This window comes from Euwallacea similis, chromosome 28 (assembly GCF_039881205.1).
Source record: "Euwallacea similis isolate ESF13 chromosome 28, ESF131.1, whole genome shotgun sequence".
Classification (NCBI taxonomy): domain Eukaryota; kingdom Metazoa; phylum Arthropoda; class Insecta; order Coleoptera; family Curculionidae; genus Euwallacea; species Euwallacea similis.
This window is the reverse complement of record NC_089636.1, coordinates 2,789,720-2,804,985: the sequence shown is the minus strand read 5'-3', so window position 1 is coordinate 2,804,985 and position 15,266 is coordinate 2,789,720. Positions and strand designations below refer to the sequence as shown.

At 36.4% G+C, this 15,266-nt stretch overlaps 1 protein-coding gene across 1 annotated transcript; it reads left to right on the top strand.

The window, feature by feature from the left end:
* Positions 1-13,921: 13,921 nt before the first annotated feature.
* LOC136417373 (histone-lysine N-methyltransferase SETMAR-like) lies at positions 13,922-14,953 on the top strand. The gene has a single exon (XM_066403042.1). It carries the CDS (start codon positions 13,922-13,924, stop codon positions 14,951-14,953), a length of 1,032 nt encoding a protein of 343 aa, XP_066259139.1.
* The last annotated feature ends 313 nt before the right edge of the window (positions 14,954-15,266 follow it).

Below are 15,266 nucleotides of genomic sequence, written 5' to 3'. Positions count from 1 at the left end.
TAAACAGGCAGAAACGAGCGAAATCGGTCAGAAACGATCGTTTCATCAAGGAATTTGCTCAAATCGGCCGATTTGGCTTATTTCGACCAAATCTGTCTATTTCGGCTCGAAATAGAAACATATTGATGAAAACGTGCCAAAATGACTAAAACAGGCAGAAACGAGCGAAATCGGTCAGAAACGATCGTTTCATCTCTGAATTTGTTGAAATTGGCCGATTTGGCTTATTTCGGCCAAATCTGTCTATTTTGGCTGCAAATTGCACCAAATTGATGAAAACGTGCCAAAATTACTAAAACAGGCAGAAACGAGCGAAATCGGTCAGAAACGATCGTTTCATCTCTGAATTTGCTCAAATCGACCGATTTGGCTTATTTTGGCCTAATCTGTCTATTTTGGCTTCAAATTGCACCAAATTGATGAAAACGTGCCAAAATGACTAAAACAGGCAGAAACGAGCGAAATCGGTCAGAAACGATCGTTTCATCTCTGAATTTGCTCAAATCGACCGATTTGGCTTATTTTGGCCTAATCTGTCTATTTCGGATTCAAATTGCACCAAATTGAAGAAAACGTGCCAAAATGACTAAAACGGGAAGAAACGAGCGAAATCGGTCAGAAACGATCGTTTCACTAACGAAATTGCTCAAATCGACCGATTTGGCTTATTTCGACCACATCTGTCTATTTCGGCTCGAAATAAAAAACATATTGATGAAAACATGCCGAAATGACTAAAACAGGCACACACGAGCGAAACCGGGTAGAAACGATCGTTTCATCAAGGAATTTGCTCAAATCGGCCGATTTGGCTTATTTCGGCCAAATCTGTCTATTTTGGCTTCTAATTGCACCAAATTGATGAAAACGTGCCAAAATGACTAAAACAGGCGGAAACGAGCGAAATCAGTCAGAAACGATCGTTTCATCTCTGATTTTGTTGAAATTGACCGATTTGGCTTATTTCGGCCTAATCTGTCTATTTTGGATGCAAATTGCACCAAATTGATGAAAACGTGCCAAAATGACTAAAACGGGCAGAAACGAGCGAAATCGGTCAGAAACGATCGTTTCATCTCAGAATTTCTTGAAATTGACCGATTTGGCTTATTTCGGCCAAATCTGTGTATTTTGGCTTCAAATTGCACCAAATTGATGAAAACGTGCCAAAATGACTAAAACAGGCAGAAACGAGCGAAATCAGTCAGAAACGTTCGTTTCATCAAGGAATTTGCTCAAATCGGCCGATTTGGCTTATTTCGGCCAAATCTGTCTATTTTGGCTTCTAATTGCACCAAATTGATGAAAACGTGCCAAAATGACTAAAACAGGCGGAAACGAGCGAAATCAGTCAGAAACGATCGTTTCATCAAGGAATTTGCTCAAATCGGCCGATTTGGCTTATTTCGACCAAATCTGTCTATTTCGGCTCGAAATAGAAACATATTGATGAAAACGTGCCAAAATGACTAAAACAGGAAGAAACGAGCGAAATCGGTCAGAAATGATCGTTTCATCCAGGAATTTGTTCAAATTGACCGATTTGGCTTATTTCGGCCAAATCTGTCTATTTTGGCTTCAAATTGCACCAAATTGATGAAAACGTGCCAAATTACTAAAACAGGCAGAAACGAGCGAAATCGGTCAGAGACGATCGTTTCATCTCTGAATTTGCTCAAATCGACCGATTTGGCTTATTTTGGCCTAATCTGTCTATTTCGGATTCAAATTGCACCAAATTGATGAAAACGTGCCAAAATGACTAAAACGTGAAGAAACGAGCGAAATCGGTCAGAAACGATCGTTTCACTAACGAAATTGCTCAAATCGACCGATTTGGCTTATTTCGTCCAAATCTGTCTATTTTGGCTTCAAATTGCACCAAATTGATGAAAACGTGCCAAAATGACTAAAACGGGAAGAAACGAGCGAAATCGGTCAGAAACGATCGTTTCACTAACGAAATTGCTCAAATCGACCGATTTGGCTTATTTCGGCCTAATCTGTCTATTTCGGATTCAAATTGCACCAAATTGATGAAAACGTGCCAAAATGACTAAAACGGGAAGAAACGAGCGAAATCGGTCAGAAACGATCGTTTCACTAACGAAATTGCTCAAATCGACCGATTTGGCTTATTTCGGCCAAATCTGTCTATTTTGGCTTCAAATTGCACCAAATTGATGAAAACGTGCCAAAATGACTAAAACAGGCGGAAACCAGCGAAATCAGTCAGAAACGTTCGTTTCATCAAGGAATTTGCCCAAATCGGCCGATTTGGCTTATTTCGGCAAAATCTGTCTATTTTGGCTTCTAATTGCACCAAATTGATGAAAACGTGCCAAAATGACTAAAACAGGCGGAAACGAGCGAAATCAGTCAGAAACGTTCGTTTCATCAAGGAATTTGCCCAAATCGGCCGATTTGGCTTATTTCGGCCAAATCTGTCTATTTTGGCTTCTAATTGCACCAAATTGATGAAAACGTGCCAAAATGACTAAAACAGGCAGAAACGAGCGAAATCGGTCAGAAACGATCGTTTCATCTCTGAATTTGCTCAAATCGGCCGATTTGGCTTATTTCGGCCAAATCTGTCTATTTTGGCTTTTAATTGCACCAAATTGATGAAAACGTGCCAAAATGACTAAAACAGGCGGAAACGAGCGAAATCAGTCAGAAACGTTCGTTTCATCAAGGAATTTGCCCAAATCGGCCGATTTGGCTTATTTCGGCCAAATCTGTCTATTTTGGCTTCTAATTGCACCAAATTGATGAAAACGTGCCAAAATGACTAAAACAGGCGGAAACGAGCGAAATCGGTCAGAAACGATCGTTTCATCAAGGAATTTGCTCAAATCGGCCGATTTTACTTATTTCGACCAAATCTGTCTATTTCGGCTCGAAATAGAAACATATTGATGAAAACGTGCCAAAATGACTAAAACAGGCAGAAACGAGCGAAATCAGTCAGAAACGATCGTTTCATCAAGGAATTTGATCAAATCGGCCGATTTGGTTTATTTCGGCCAAATCTGTCTATTTTGGCTGCAAATTGCACCAAATTGATGAAAACGTGCCAAAATGACTAAAACAGGAAGAAACGAGCGAAATCGGTCAGAAACGATCGTTTCATCTCTGAATTTGCTCAAGTCGACCAATTTGGCTTCTTTCTGCCTAATCTATCTATTTTGGCTTCAAATTGCACCAAATTCTTGAAAACGTGCCAAAATGACTAAAACAGGAAGAAACGAGCGAAATCGGTCAGAAACGATCGTTTCATCTCTGAATTTGCTCAAATCGACCGATTTGGCTTATTTTGGCCTAATCTGTCTATTTCGGATTCAAATTGCACCAAATTGACGAAAACATGCCGAAATGACTAAAACAGGCACACACGAGCGAAACCGGGTAGAAACGATCGTTTCATCAAGGAATTTGCTCAAATCGGCCGATTTGGCTTATTTCGGCCTAATCTGTCTATTTCGGATTCAAATTGCACCAAATTGATGAAAACATGCCGAAATGACTAAAACAGGCACACACGAGCGAAACCGGGTAGAAACGATCGTTTCATCAAGGAATTTGCTCAAATCGGCCTATTTGGCTTATTTCGGCCAAATCTGTCTATTTTGGCTTCTAATTGCACCAAATTGATGAAAACGTGCCAAAATGACTAAAACAGGCGGAAACGAGCGAAATCGGTCAGAAACGATCGTTTCACTAACGAAATTGCTCAAATCGACCGATTTGGCTTAATTCGGCCCAATCTGTCTATTTCGGATTCAAATTGCACCAAATTGATGAAAACGTGCCAAAATGACTAAAACAGGCAGAAACGAGCGAAATCGGTCAGAAACGATCGTTTCATATCTGAATTTGCTCAAATCGACCGATTTGGCTTATTTTGGCCTAATCTGTCTATTTCGGATTCAAATTGCACCAAATTGATGAAAACGTGCCAAAATGACTAAAACGGGAAGAAACGAGCGAAATCGGTCAGAAACGATCGTTTCACTAACGAAATTGCTCAAATCGACCGATTTGGCTTATTTCGACCACATCTGTCTATTTCGGCTCGAAATAAAAACATATTGATGAAAACATGCCAAAATGACTAAAACAGGCGGAAACGAGCGAAATCAGTCAGAAACGATCGTTTCATCAAGGAATTTGCTCAAATCGGCCGATTTGGCTTATTTCGGCCAAATCTGTCTATTTTGGCTGCAAATTGCACCAAAGTGATGAAAACGTGCCAAAATGACTAAAACAGGCAGAAACGAGCGAAATCAATCAGAAACGATCGTTTCATCAAGGAATTTGCTCAAATCGGCCGATTTGGTTTATTTCGGCCAAATCTGTCTATTTTGGCTGCAAATTGCACCAAAGTGATGAAAACGTGCCAAAATGACTAAAACAGGCAGAAACGAGCGAAATCAATCAGAAACGATCGTTTCATCAAGGAATTTGCTCAAATCGGCCGATTTGGTTTATTTCGGCAAAATCTGTCTATTTTGGCTGCAAATTGCACCAAATTGACGAAAACGTGCCAAAATGACTAAAACAGGCGGAAACGAGCGAAATCAGTCAGAAACGTTCGTTTCATCAAGGAATTTGCTCAAATCGACCGATTTGGCTTATTTCGACCAAATCTGTCTATTTCGGCTCGAAATAGAAACATATTGATGAAAACGTGCCAAAATGACTAAAACAGGCAGAAACGAGCGAAATCAGTCAGAAACGATCGTTTCATCAAGGAATTTGCTCAAATCGGCCGATTTGGTTTATTTCGGCCAAATCTGTCTATTTTGGCTGCAAATTGCACCAAAGTGATGAAAACGTGCCAAAATGACTAAAACAGGCAGAAACGAGCGAAATCAATCAGAAACGATCGTTTCATCAAGGAATTTGCTCAAATCGGTCGATTTGGCTTATTTCGACCAAATCTGTGTATTTCGGCTCGAAATAGAAACATATTGATGAAAACGTGCCAAAATGACTAAAACAGGCAGAAACGAGCGAAATCGGTCAGAAACGATCGTTTCATCTCTGAATTTGTTGAAATTGGCCGATTTGGCTTATTTCGGCCAAATCTGTCTATTTCGGATTCAAATTGCACCAAATTGACGAAAACATGCCGAAATGACTAAAACAGGCACACACGAGCGAAACCGGGTAGAAACGATCGTTTCATCAAGGAATTTGCTCAAATCGGCCGATTTGGCTTATTTCGGCCTAATCTGTCTATTTCGGATTCAAATTGCACCAAATTGATGAAAACATGCCGAAATGACTAAAACAGGCACACACGAGCGAAACCGGGTAGAAACGATCGTTTCATCAAGGAATTTGCTCAAATCGGCCTATTTGGCTTATTTCGGCCAAATCTGTCTATTTTGGCTTCTAATTGCACCAAATTGATGAAAACGTGCCAAAATGACTAAAACAGGCGGAAACGAGCGAAATCGGTCAGAAACGATCGTTTCACTAACGAAATTGCTCAAATCGACCGATTTGGCTTAATTCGGCCCAATCTGTCTATTTCGGATTCAAATTGCACCAAATTGATGAAAACGTGCCAAAATGACTAAAACAGGCAGAAACGAGCGAAATCGGTCAGAAACGATCGTTTCATATCTGAATTTGCTCAAATCGACCGATTTGGCTTATTTTGGCCTAATCTGTCTATTTCGGATTCAAATTGCACCAAATTGATGAAAACGTGCCAAAATGACTAAAACGGGAAGAAACGAGCGAAATCGGTCAGAAACGATCGTTTCACTAACGAAATTGCTCAAATCGACCGATTTGGCTTATTTCGACCACATCTGTCTATTTCGGCTCGAAATAAAAACATATTGATGAAAACATGCCAAAATGACTAAAACAGGCGGAAACGAGCGAAATCAGTCAGAAACGATCGTTTCATCAAGGAATTTGCTCAAATCGGCCGATTTGGCTTATTTCGGCCAAATCTGTCTATTTTGGCTGCAAATTGCACCAAAGTGATGAAAACGTGCCAAAATGACTAAAACAGGCAGAAACGAGCGAAATCAATCAGAAACGATCGTTTCATCAAGGAATTTGCTCAAATCGGCCGATTTGGTTTATTTCGGCCAAATCTGTCTATTTTGGCTGCAAATTGCACCAAAGTGATGAAAACGTGCCAAAATGACTAAAACAGGCAGAAACGAGCGAAATCAATCAGAAACGATCGTTTCATCAAGGAATTTGCTCAAATCGGCCGATTTGGTTTATTTCGGCAAAATCTGTCTATTTTGGCTGCAAATTGCACCAAATTGACGAAAACGTGCCAAAATGACTAAAACAGGCGGAAACGAGCGAAATCAGTCAGAAACGTTCGTTTCATCAAGGAATTTGCTCAAATCGACCGATTTGGCTTATTTCGACCAAATCTGTCTATTTCGGCTCGAAATAGAAACATATTGATGAAAACGTGCCAAAATGACTAAAACAGGCAGAAACGAGCGAAATCAGTCAGAAACGATCGTTTCATCAAGGAATTTGCTCAAATCGGCCGATTTGGTTTATTTCGGCCAAATCTGTCTATTTTGGCTGCAAATTGCACCAAAGTGATGAAAACGTGCCAAAATGACTAAAACAGGCAGAAACGAGCGAAATCAATCAGAAACGATCGTTTCATCAAGGAATTTGCTCAAATCGGTCGATTTGGCTTATTTCGACCAAATCTGTGTATTTCGGCTCGAAATAGAAACATATTGATGAAAACGTGCCAAAATGACTAAAACAGGCAGAAACGAGCGAAATCGGTCAGAAACGATCGTTTCATCTCTGAATTTGTTGAAATTGGCCGATTTGGCTTATTTCGGCCAAATCTGTCTATTTCGGATTCAAATTGCACCAAATTGACGAAAACATGCCGAAATGACTAAAACAGGCACACACGAGCGAAACCGGGTAGAAACGATCGTTTCATCAAGGAATTTGCTCAAATCGGCCGATTTGGCTTATTTCGGCCTAATCTGTCTATTTCGGATTCAAATTGCACCAAATTGATGAAAACATGCCGAAATGACTAAAACAGGCACACACGAGCGAAACCGGGTAGAAACGATCGTTTCATCAAGGAATTTGCTCAAATCGGCCTATTTGGCTTATTTCGGCCAAATCTGTCTATTTTGGCTTCTAATTGCACCAAATTGATGAAAACGTGCCAAAATGACTAAAACAGGCGGAAACGAGCGAAATCGGTCAGAAACGATCGTTTCATCAAGGAATTTGCTGAAATCGGTTTATTTGAGCAAATCGGTCGATTTGAGCAAATTCCTTGATGAAACGATAGTTTCTGACTGATTTCGCTCGTTTCCGCCTGTTTTAGTGATTTTGGCACGTTTTCATCAATTTGGTGCAATTTGAAGCCAAAATAGACAGATTTGGCCGAAATAAGCCTCGCACCGTTACATTCAGTTGCCTACATTATAGTAAAACTTTTTTACGGATGCCGAAGGCATCCAATTAAGTCTCCTCGATTCCATAATAACAAAAGATGCACAATATCGTCTTCCTCCAACTGGTCATATGTTGTGCGAAGTAATTTTCTTCAGCTTCCTACGGGTGCCTTGGGCACCCGATCCCTTTCTTCCTAGGAGGTCGGAATATCTTCGTACTGAAGCGCAAACACAGTGTAATGATAATGATGCTGTAATTATTACTAACAAAGAGGTAGTGAAAAGTAAACAAAGTGAACAATTGAGGCAATTAAAACAGTCAAATACGGATGCCGAAAGCATTCGAGTAATAGTCATCAATCTGTAAAACATGAATCTGAATTGTGTAACGCTATACGGACTGAAAGCCCTAATACGGTACGAAGCATCTATATAATAACAGAAAATGAATAAGCACCTGACAAATTTATATATAATTTAAATAATTGGTATAAAAATGGTAATTTAGTCAAAGAACAAGTTGAGAAAATAACTAAAAATTTTAAAACCAAACCACAAATGTGTTTGTATGTAACTAAACATCAAATATGCATGTGAGCTTTCATCAAGAAAGTAATATGGCTGCTTATCAATTCATTTAATGTAAGTGTAAAAAAAACATGTTGTCTCATAGTGTTGTAAATTATCTCTGGACATATGTGGAATATCACAGACACCTGCTGGTGTCTCATTGTAAGTTAGAAATTGACTAAACTTGTACTAGTCAAAATAGATCATTTGTGGTAAAAGATAAAGGTCTGTTTATCATCTCACCTAAAAGTATATGGAGGTGCGAAGAGGATGATTAAGGGATGCAAGCGTGGGAAGAAAGTGGAAGGTAGGGTGTCAGTCCTTTGAAAGAAAAACAGATGCACACGAAGTGACTCCCACGCATCGTATGGGAAATTAATTCGATTCCCAATTCTAGCGAAATAAAGAAATGTTACCTAAACTAGTGTTTTGTTTCTCTATAAAAGTGTAACCCTTCTGACATGCACAATAGAAGGGAGATTAAAAAGTTTCAAATATTTTGCACATTGCAATCAACATTAAATAATTGCTTATTATAATTATAAACGTATGTGTTTCTAGGAAGAATGCTAATAAAATAATAAAAAATATTCATATATATTTATAATTAATTAATTAATTAATTAAAAATACTTCTATATTAATGCTTCTAACTTTTTACGTATATTTTCAAAATGGTCGCGCAATCTTATGACAAAAATATACAGGGTTATTCACATCATGCTACACGAAATATTGCGGCTAAAGTATTTAATATTTCGAATTTTTCTTTTTTGCGATGTGTAGAACTCATATAGAGCTACATTCTAAAATTATTTTACTTTTATACAGGGGGTTGTAAATAAGTGAAAAATATCAAAGTTATGTTTTTTTAAATGAAACACTCAATATATTAGTACCATTTTAGATTCCTTGAGATAAATAAATATAAGTTTAATTAAGGTTTAACTACTCTAAACCTTAAGGATTTTGAAATAATTGAGATTTTGTAAAAATGTAGTGCAAATTTAAAGCCTTTGCTTTAAAGGAAATTTAAACTGGAATAAGCCGAAATTCACATCAAGCCTCAGACATAAGGCATATTTCATGCCATAGTCATGAAAATTTAAATATCTTATACAGTGTGTCCGAAAAATAAATTTAAAAATGTACTTACTTTGAAGGGTATTAACTTGCTTAATTTAAATGGAACACCCTATATTTTATTACTCCAACTATCCTGATTGAAATATTATCGATCGAAAACTATTATACTTTCCTATACCTATATGTACAAATTTTCCTTGAAAATTAAGATTTTTAAAGAAAGTAGAAAATCTTATTACTTTTTATATCAGTTGCCACAGTGACATCTAAAATGTCAATATAAAGAATCATATTTATGCATTCTTTTTTCGGAGATTTGATTAAATATGAAAATTATCTTGTAAGTTACGCAAATAATATTGAAAATATCATAAATAAAGAATTATCCGAAAAAAGAATGCATAAATATGACTCTATATTGGCATTTTAGATGTCATCGTGGCAACTGATACACAAATTAATAGGATTTTCTACTTTCTTTAAAAATCTTAATTTTCAAGGAAAACTTGTACATTTAAGTATAGGAAAGTATAATAGTTTTCGATCGGTAATGTTTCAATTTAATAGTTGTAGTAATAAAATATAGGGTGTTCCATTTAAATTAAGCAAGTTAGTACCTTTCAAAGTAAGTACATTTTTCAATTTATTTTTTGGACACACTGTATAAGATATTTAAATTTTCATGACTATGGCATGAAATATGCCTCATGTCTGAGGCTTGATGTGAATTTCGGCTTATTCCAGTTTAAACTTCCTTTAAAGCAAAGTTTTTAAATTTCCTCTACATTTTTACAAAATCTCAATTCTTTCAAAATCTTTAAGGTTTAGGATAAGTAAACCTTAGTCAAACTTACATTTATTTTTCTCAAGGAATCTAAAACGGTACTAATATATTGAGTGTTTCATTTAAAAAAACATAACTTTGATATTTTTCACTTATTTACAACCCCCTGTATAAAAGTAAAATAATTTTAGAATGTATCTTTATATAAGTTCTACACATTGCAATAACGAAAAAATTGAAATATTAAATACTTTAGCCGCAATATTCCGTGTAGCATGACGTGAATAACCCTGTATAGTCAACATCAGGAATAACGACATTGCATATAATGACATATCGTGTATAGCAACGTAAATTGGTAATCCCGTTTTAGTCCTGTATAGTTTTTAATAGTTATGTATTAGTTATAACGACATCAGAAATAACGACATGCACAATTCAATAGGGTACATCATCGATAACGTTCGCAGGTAATCGATTCGCTTTTTGGGGAATTCCCCGGATTTGTTAGTGTTGACAACAAATATTAGAGAAATTGTACTAGTTTATTATGGATAACCCCCAAAAAAATGAACGTAAAATATTCAGCGTGGATGAAAAAATAAAAGTTATCGAACGATTGAAAAATGGAGAAAAAAATTCCACGATAGCAGTCTCTTTAGGCGTAAGTGCATACATACATACATAATCTATAAATACGATTGGCCCGCACATTCCGTTTTTCCAGGTATCTCATTCAACTATTGCCACCATTTGGAAAGAACGGGGCAAATTAGAAAATTACTTTATTGACGGCAACACCAACACCGCAGCAAAAAAATGTGTTTTTGAGAAAGTAGACGAAGCTTTACTGAAATGGTTTAAGATACAAAGAACACATAATATACCAATAAATGGATCAGTTCTACAATTTAAAGCAAATGAACTCGCTCTGAAAATGGGAATGGAGGATTTTAAATATTCGGTTGCTTACATTCACAGGTGGCGTAAACGTTATTCTATTGTGTGGGGAAAATTATCAGGAAAAGCGACCGCTGTTTCGGGAAGTACATACATGCGATGACTGGTTAAAAAACATTTGGCCTAAGATCCGTAAGAAGTACTAAGATAGACATATTTGATACAGATTAAATAGGCCTCTGTTTTAAAATGACTACAGATAAGACAATGAGATTTAAAGGAGAGAAATGTAGTGAGACCAAAATAGCAAAGGATCGAATGACATTGTTACTAGCCGTAAATATGACAGAAATCGAAAAGTTGAAACAGATCGTAATTGGCAAAGCGAAATCTCCACGCTGTTTTAAAAATGTGAAACAATTGCCTGTTACATACCATCATAACACAAAAGCCTGGATGATAAATGAACTGTTTGAAAAAACTATTCACGAATAGGATCACTTTTCCTAAAAAAAAGAGAAGAGTTCTGCTTTTATTGGATAACTGCACAGCACATCCCAATTTACAAAACTTAAATACTATAAAGCTGATATTCCTTCCTCCTAACAGCACTACGGTTCTCCGACCTTTAGATCAGGTAATTATATGTGAATTGAAAACCCACTTCAGAAATTTTCAAATTTTGAAGATGTTAAAAGATATTGAACGGTTAAGCAGTGTTATTCAACCCAATTTACTTGATGCGATTCTATGGAAATCTCAAGCTTAGGACTACATTACGTAGAACACAATAACGAAGTGCTTCGCTTATGCCGGATTCTTAAACGTTAATGATGAAGATTCAGATGATTACCTGCCTTTATCAGAATGGTTGTACAATTCAGTCCATGGACAATTAATTTTTTGTTTATTACGTTATTATTATTATTTTTATTTAACATTTATATTTATACGTACCATTTTCAAACATTACACTACCTATACGTATAATAGTGCATTTTTTGTGAGTTACATTTTATATAGCGACATATCGGATGTAGCGACGTATTTTCTTGGTTTCAGCTATGTCGTTATAACCGATATTTATTGTACTACATAAGAATAACTTCCCTGCATTACAGTTTTCTGCATCAATCAATAATAAAATTCTGGCCGACATTACACATGCTTATTATGACATTTCATATTAGACAATAGATAATAACACGTTAACTGCCGCATGTATCGCCGGTTTCCAAGTGGCCACAATACTGTAATGCTGTAGTAATGTATATAATGTATTATTAAAAATTCCTTCATATTTCGTTCTTAAAAATCAAGATGTGGACACTGGAAAAGTACAGATGTAACATGTTTTTTGTTTTACATTCACTTTTCATTCTTCTTCCGCAATGTCAGCCGGTCGTATATACGGAGTACAAGTAATGGACAACCGGCTGACGGTATTCTGGCTGTCGGGGAGTGTGGGATTCACCGAAGTGCCTATCCACTAAAAATTTACGGGTTTTTTTGCTAAAACTTATGTAGACTCGGAACTGACCATTCAACTGGTGTCAGTCGAAGCTGTTGTGCTGCAGTATCACCTGCATTTGTTCATATTGCACAAAATAGCGTAATTTTTGTATGCAGTTTGTTATATACAAGTAAAAGATATTAGTGATGAAAGAACTCCCTGGTACACTCTATGTTAGAAATCACAATATTAAAGATAGTTTATGGGAACAGTCTCCCATTTTGGTAATAAATACTTAATATTGATTACCTTTCGTCTAGGGAGATTGTTTATGTTTATGTCTGATTCTTTTCTGGCTACGTTATGTTTTTTTTATTGGGTTTTATGTACCGTTTCTTCTTTGCATATAACAAAACATAGTGGAGCCAGTCGTCGTCTATAAGAGATTCCGGAATCACCTCAGCCAAGCCCTTTTTTCTTTCTTTCGTTTCGTGTTACATATTTCTTTCTCAATACTTGTATAATATACAAATAGTTCATACTATTAACGTGTATCATTCTGGTTACCCTCACCCTGCATGGTTAATTTAACAACAGTCTAGACATCCCACGATGGCGTTCTGGAGCGTTCCACGTCTTAGATCTCGACGTCTGGGGCGAATATACAGGGTTGCTCATTAGTGCGTCAAAGTGCGATATCTCAGTAAATATAAGTTTTGGAAGGAAATATGTCTTAGTAAAGTTTTTGGGGAATAAAAGGTACGTATTTTTAAATTATTTTCAAATGTACAGGGTCTGTCATAAAAGTGTGGTAGTACCAAATTATGTTTTTTTAAATGGAACCCCCCAATTTTTTTGCCATTTTCGGATTTATCGTCAAATTTTAAAGTTAGTTTATGAAATAGGTCTTATATAAAAAATTTACCATTTTCGAGTTATTTGTGAAAATTCGAAAATTTTGATGACTGCAAGGTCTCACGGAAATCAATGCTGTTCCCTAACCGTTGCGAATTTTGGAACCGATCTTATGAGGCTCCAAGGCGACATAATAAGCTACGTTTTGACATGTTTTAGTTTTAAAAAAGTTTTCCATAACCCTCGAAATAGGCCTCCGAAGTTGCATGACTTCAATCCTCAATAACTTGCTTATTTCAAATGGAATGCCATACTTTTCTCGACAGCATCGTGTTCAGAATCCAAAAACCTACAACTTTTGTTAACATTACCCTATCCCTAAACCCAACCGTTTCTGAGCTGCCGAAAATTGCCCCTTTTTTACATCTAAATTTGTATTTGAAGTCGCATCGGTTACGTCACCATAGGCAAATTTTACGCGATGTCCGGTGACGTCTACTGTCATTTTTTAAATTTTGATCAAGTTAACCAGCTACATGTTGTCATGGAAACAAAAACAAATGCTTTGTTTATTTCTATTGATGTCTGTGTTTTCTTTCTAAAATATCATAAAAGTCGTAGATATTTGTAAGTTACAATTAGTTTTACATTGTACATTCGTTATTTGTTTCGTTTTTTTAATCCACATATTTTTTAAATTTGTTTAACACAATTTTTTAAATGGTTTATTTTTATCCACTTGGTGAGTAGTTACTCAGATGTTTTGCACATTTCCTTTTTATTCTTATATTAAGGTTTGTAGTTCACTAAATACGTATGAATTTCGAAAAGACGGAACTGGTTGACATGATCTTTGTTATGGGATCTGCTGATCAAAATTGTTTGCTAACTCAGAGGATGTATGCTCAAAAATATCCTGATAGAAGGCAACCCTCGGTTAGAAGTTTAGAAAAACTTAAGGAAAGATTTATTAGAACAGGCAATGTGACTTATGAAAAATGTGAAAGGACTAAGAGGACAAGCGATGAAGATCAATTGAATGTTTTGCTATCTGTAATTTCGGAGCCTTCTACCAGTTCAACAACAATATCCAAGGAAACCAATGTTCCTCGATCTACCGTTAGTAAAATTTTAAAGAGAAACAAGTTTCATGACTACAGTATATCCTTCCATCAAGAACTATTGGGGCCTGATTTGGAGATTAGAAGAACATTTTGTCAGTGGGGGTTAGAAATGGAAAGGACAACACCTAACTTTTTCCTAAAAGTATTATTCTCCGACGAATCAACATTCACTCAGAATGGTAGTCCAAACCGTCATAATCTCCATTATTATTCAATGGAAAATCCAAGAATAGTAAGATCAGTGAATACGCAGCGGCAGTGGACTGTAAATGTTTGGGGTGGTATTATAGGCGATTTTATAATTGGGCCACATTTTTTTAACGGACATTTAAACGGTGTTAAATATTTGCGTTTTTTGCAAAATGATTTTCCCCAACTTTTGCAAAATATTCCTCTAGTTTTGAGGGAAAATATGTGGCTACAACATGACGGTGCTCCAGCGCACTTTGCGGCAGATGTCAAGGAGTACCTAAATCAAGAATTTGAAGGTAGATGGATAGGCCGCGGCGGACCCGTTTTTTGGCCACCAAGATCGCCAGACTTAACAAAAATAGATTTTTTTCTATGGGGACACATAAAAAATGTTGTGTACCAAACTGCTCCGACTACTGCAGAAGATATGAAACAACGCATAATTCATGCGTTTAGAAATACCGTCAGCATTGAGATGTTACGAGAAGTAAATAGGTCTTTTCTGGCAAGACTTCAACTGGTTTCTGATCGAAATGGAGGACAGTTTGAGAATTTATTGTAGATACAAATAATGTTGTGAAAATAAATAATAATAATTGGTTATAAATAATATAAAAATAATAATACAGTCATCGAAACTCATGGAAAACGTCAAAATGACACTGGACGTCACCGGACATCGCGTAAAATTTGCGTATGGTGACGTAACTGATGCGACTTTTCAAATACAAATTTAGATGTAAAAAAGGGGCAATTTTCGGCAGCTCAGAAACGGTTGGGTTTAGGGATAGGGTAATGTTAACAAAAGTTGTAGGTTTTTGGATTCTGAACACGATGCTGTCGAGAAAAGTATGGCATTCCATTTGAAATAAGCA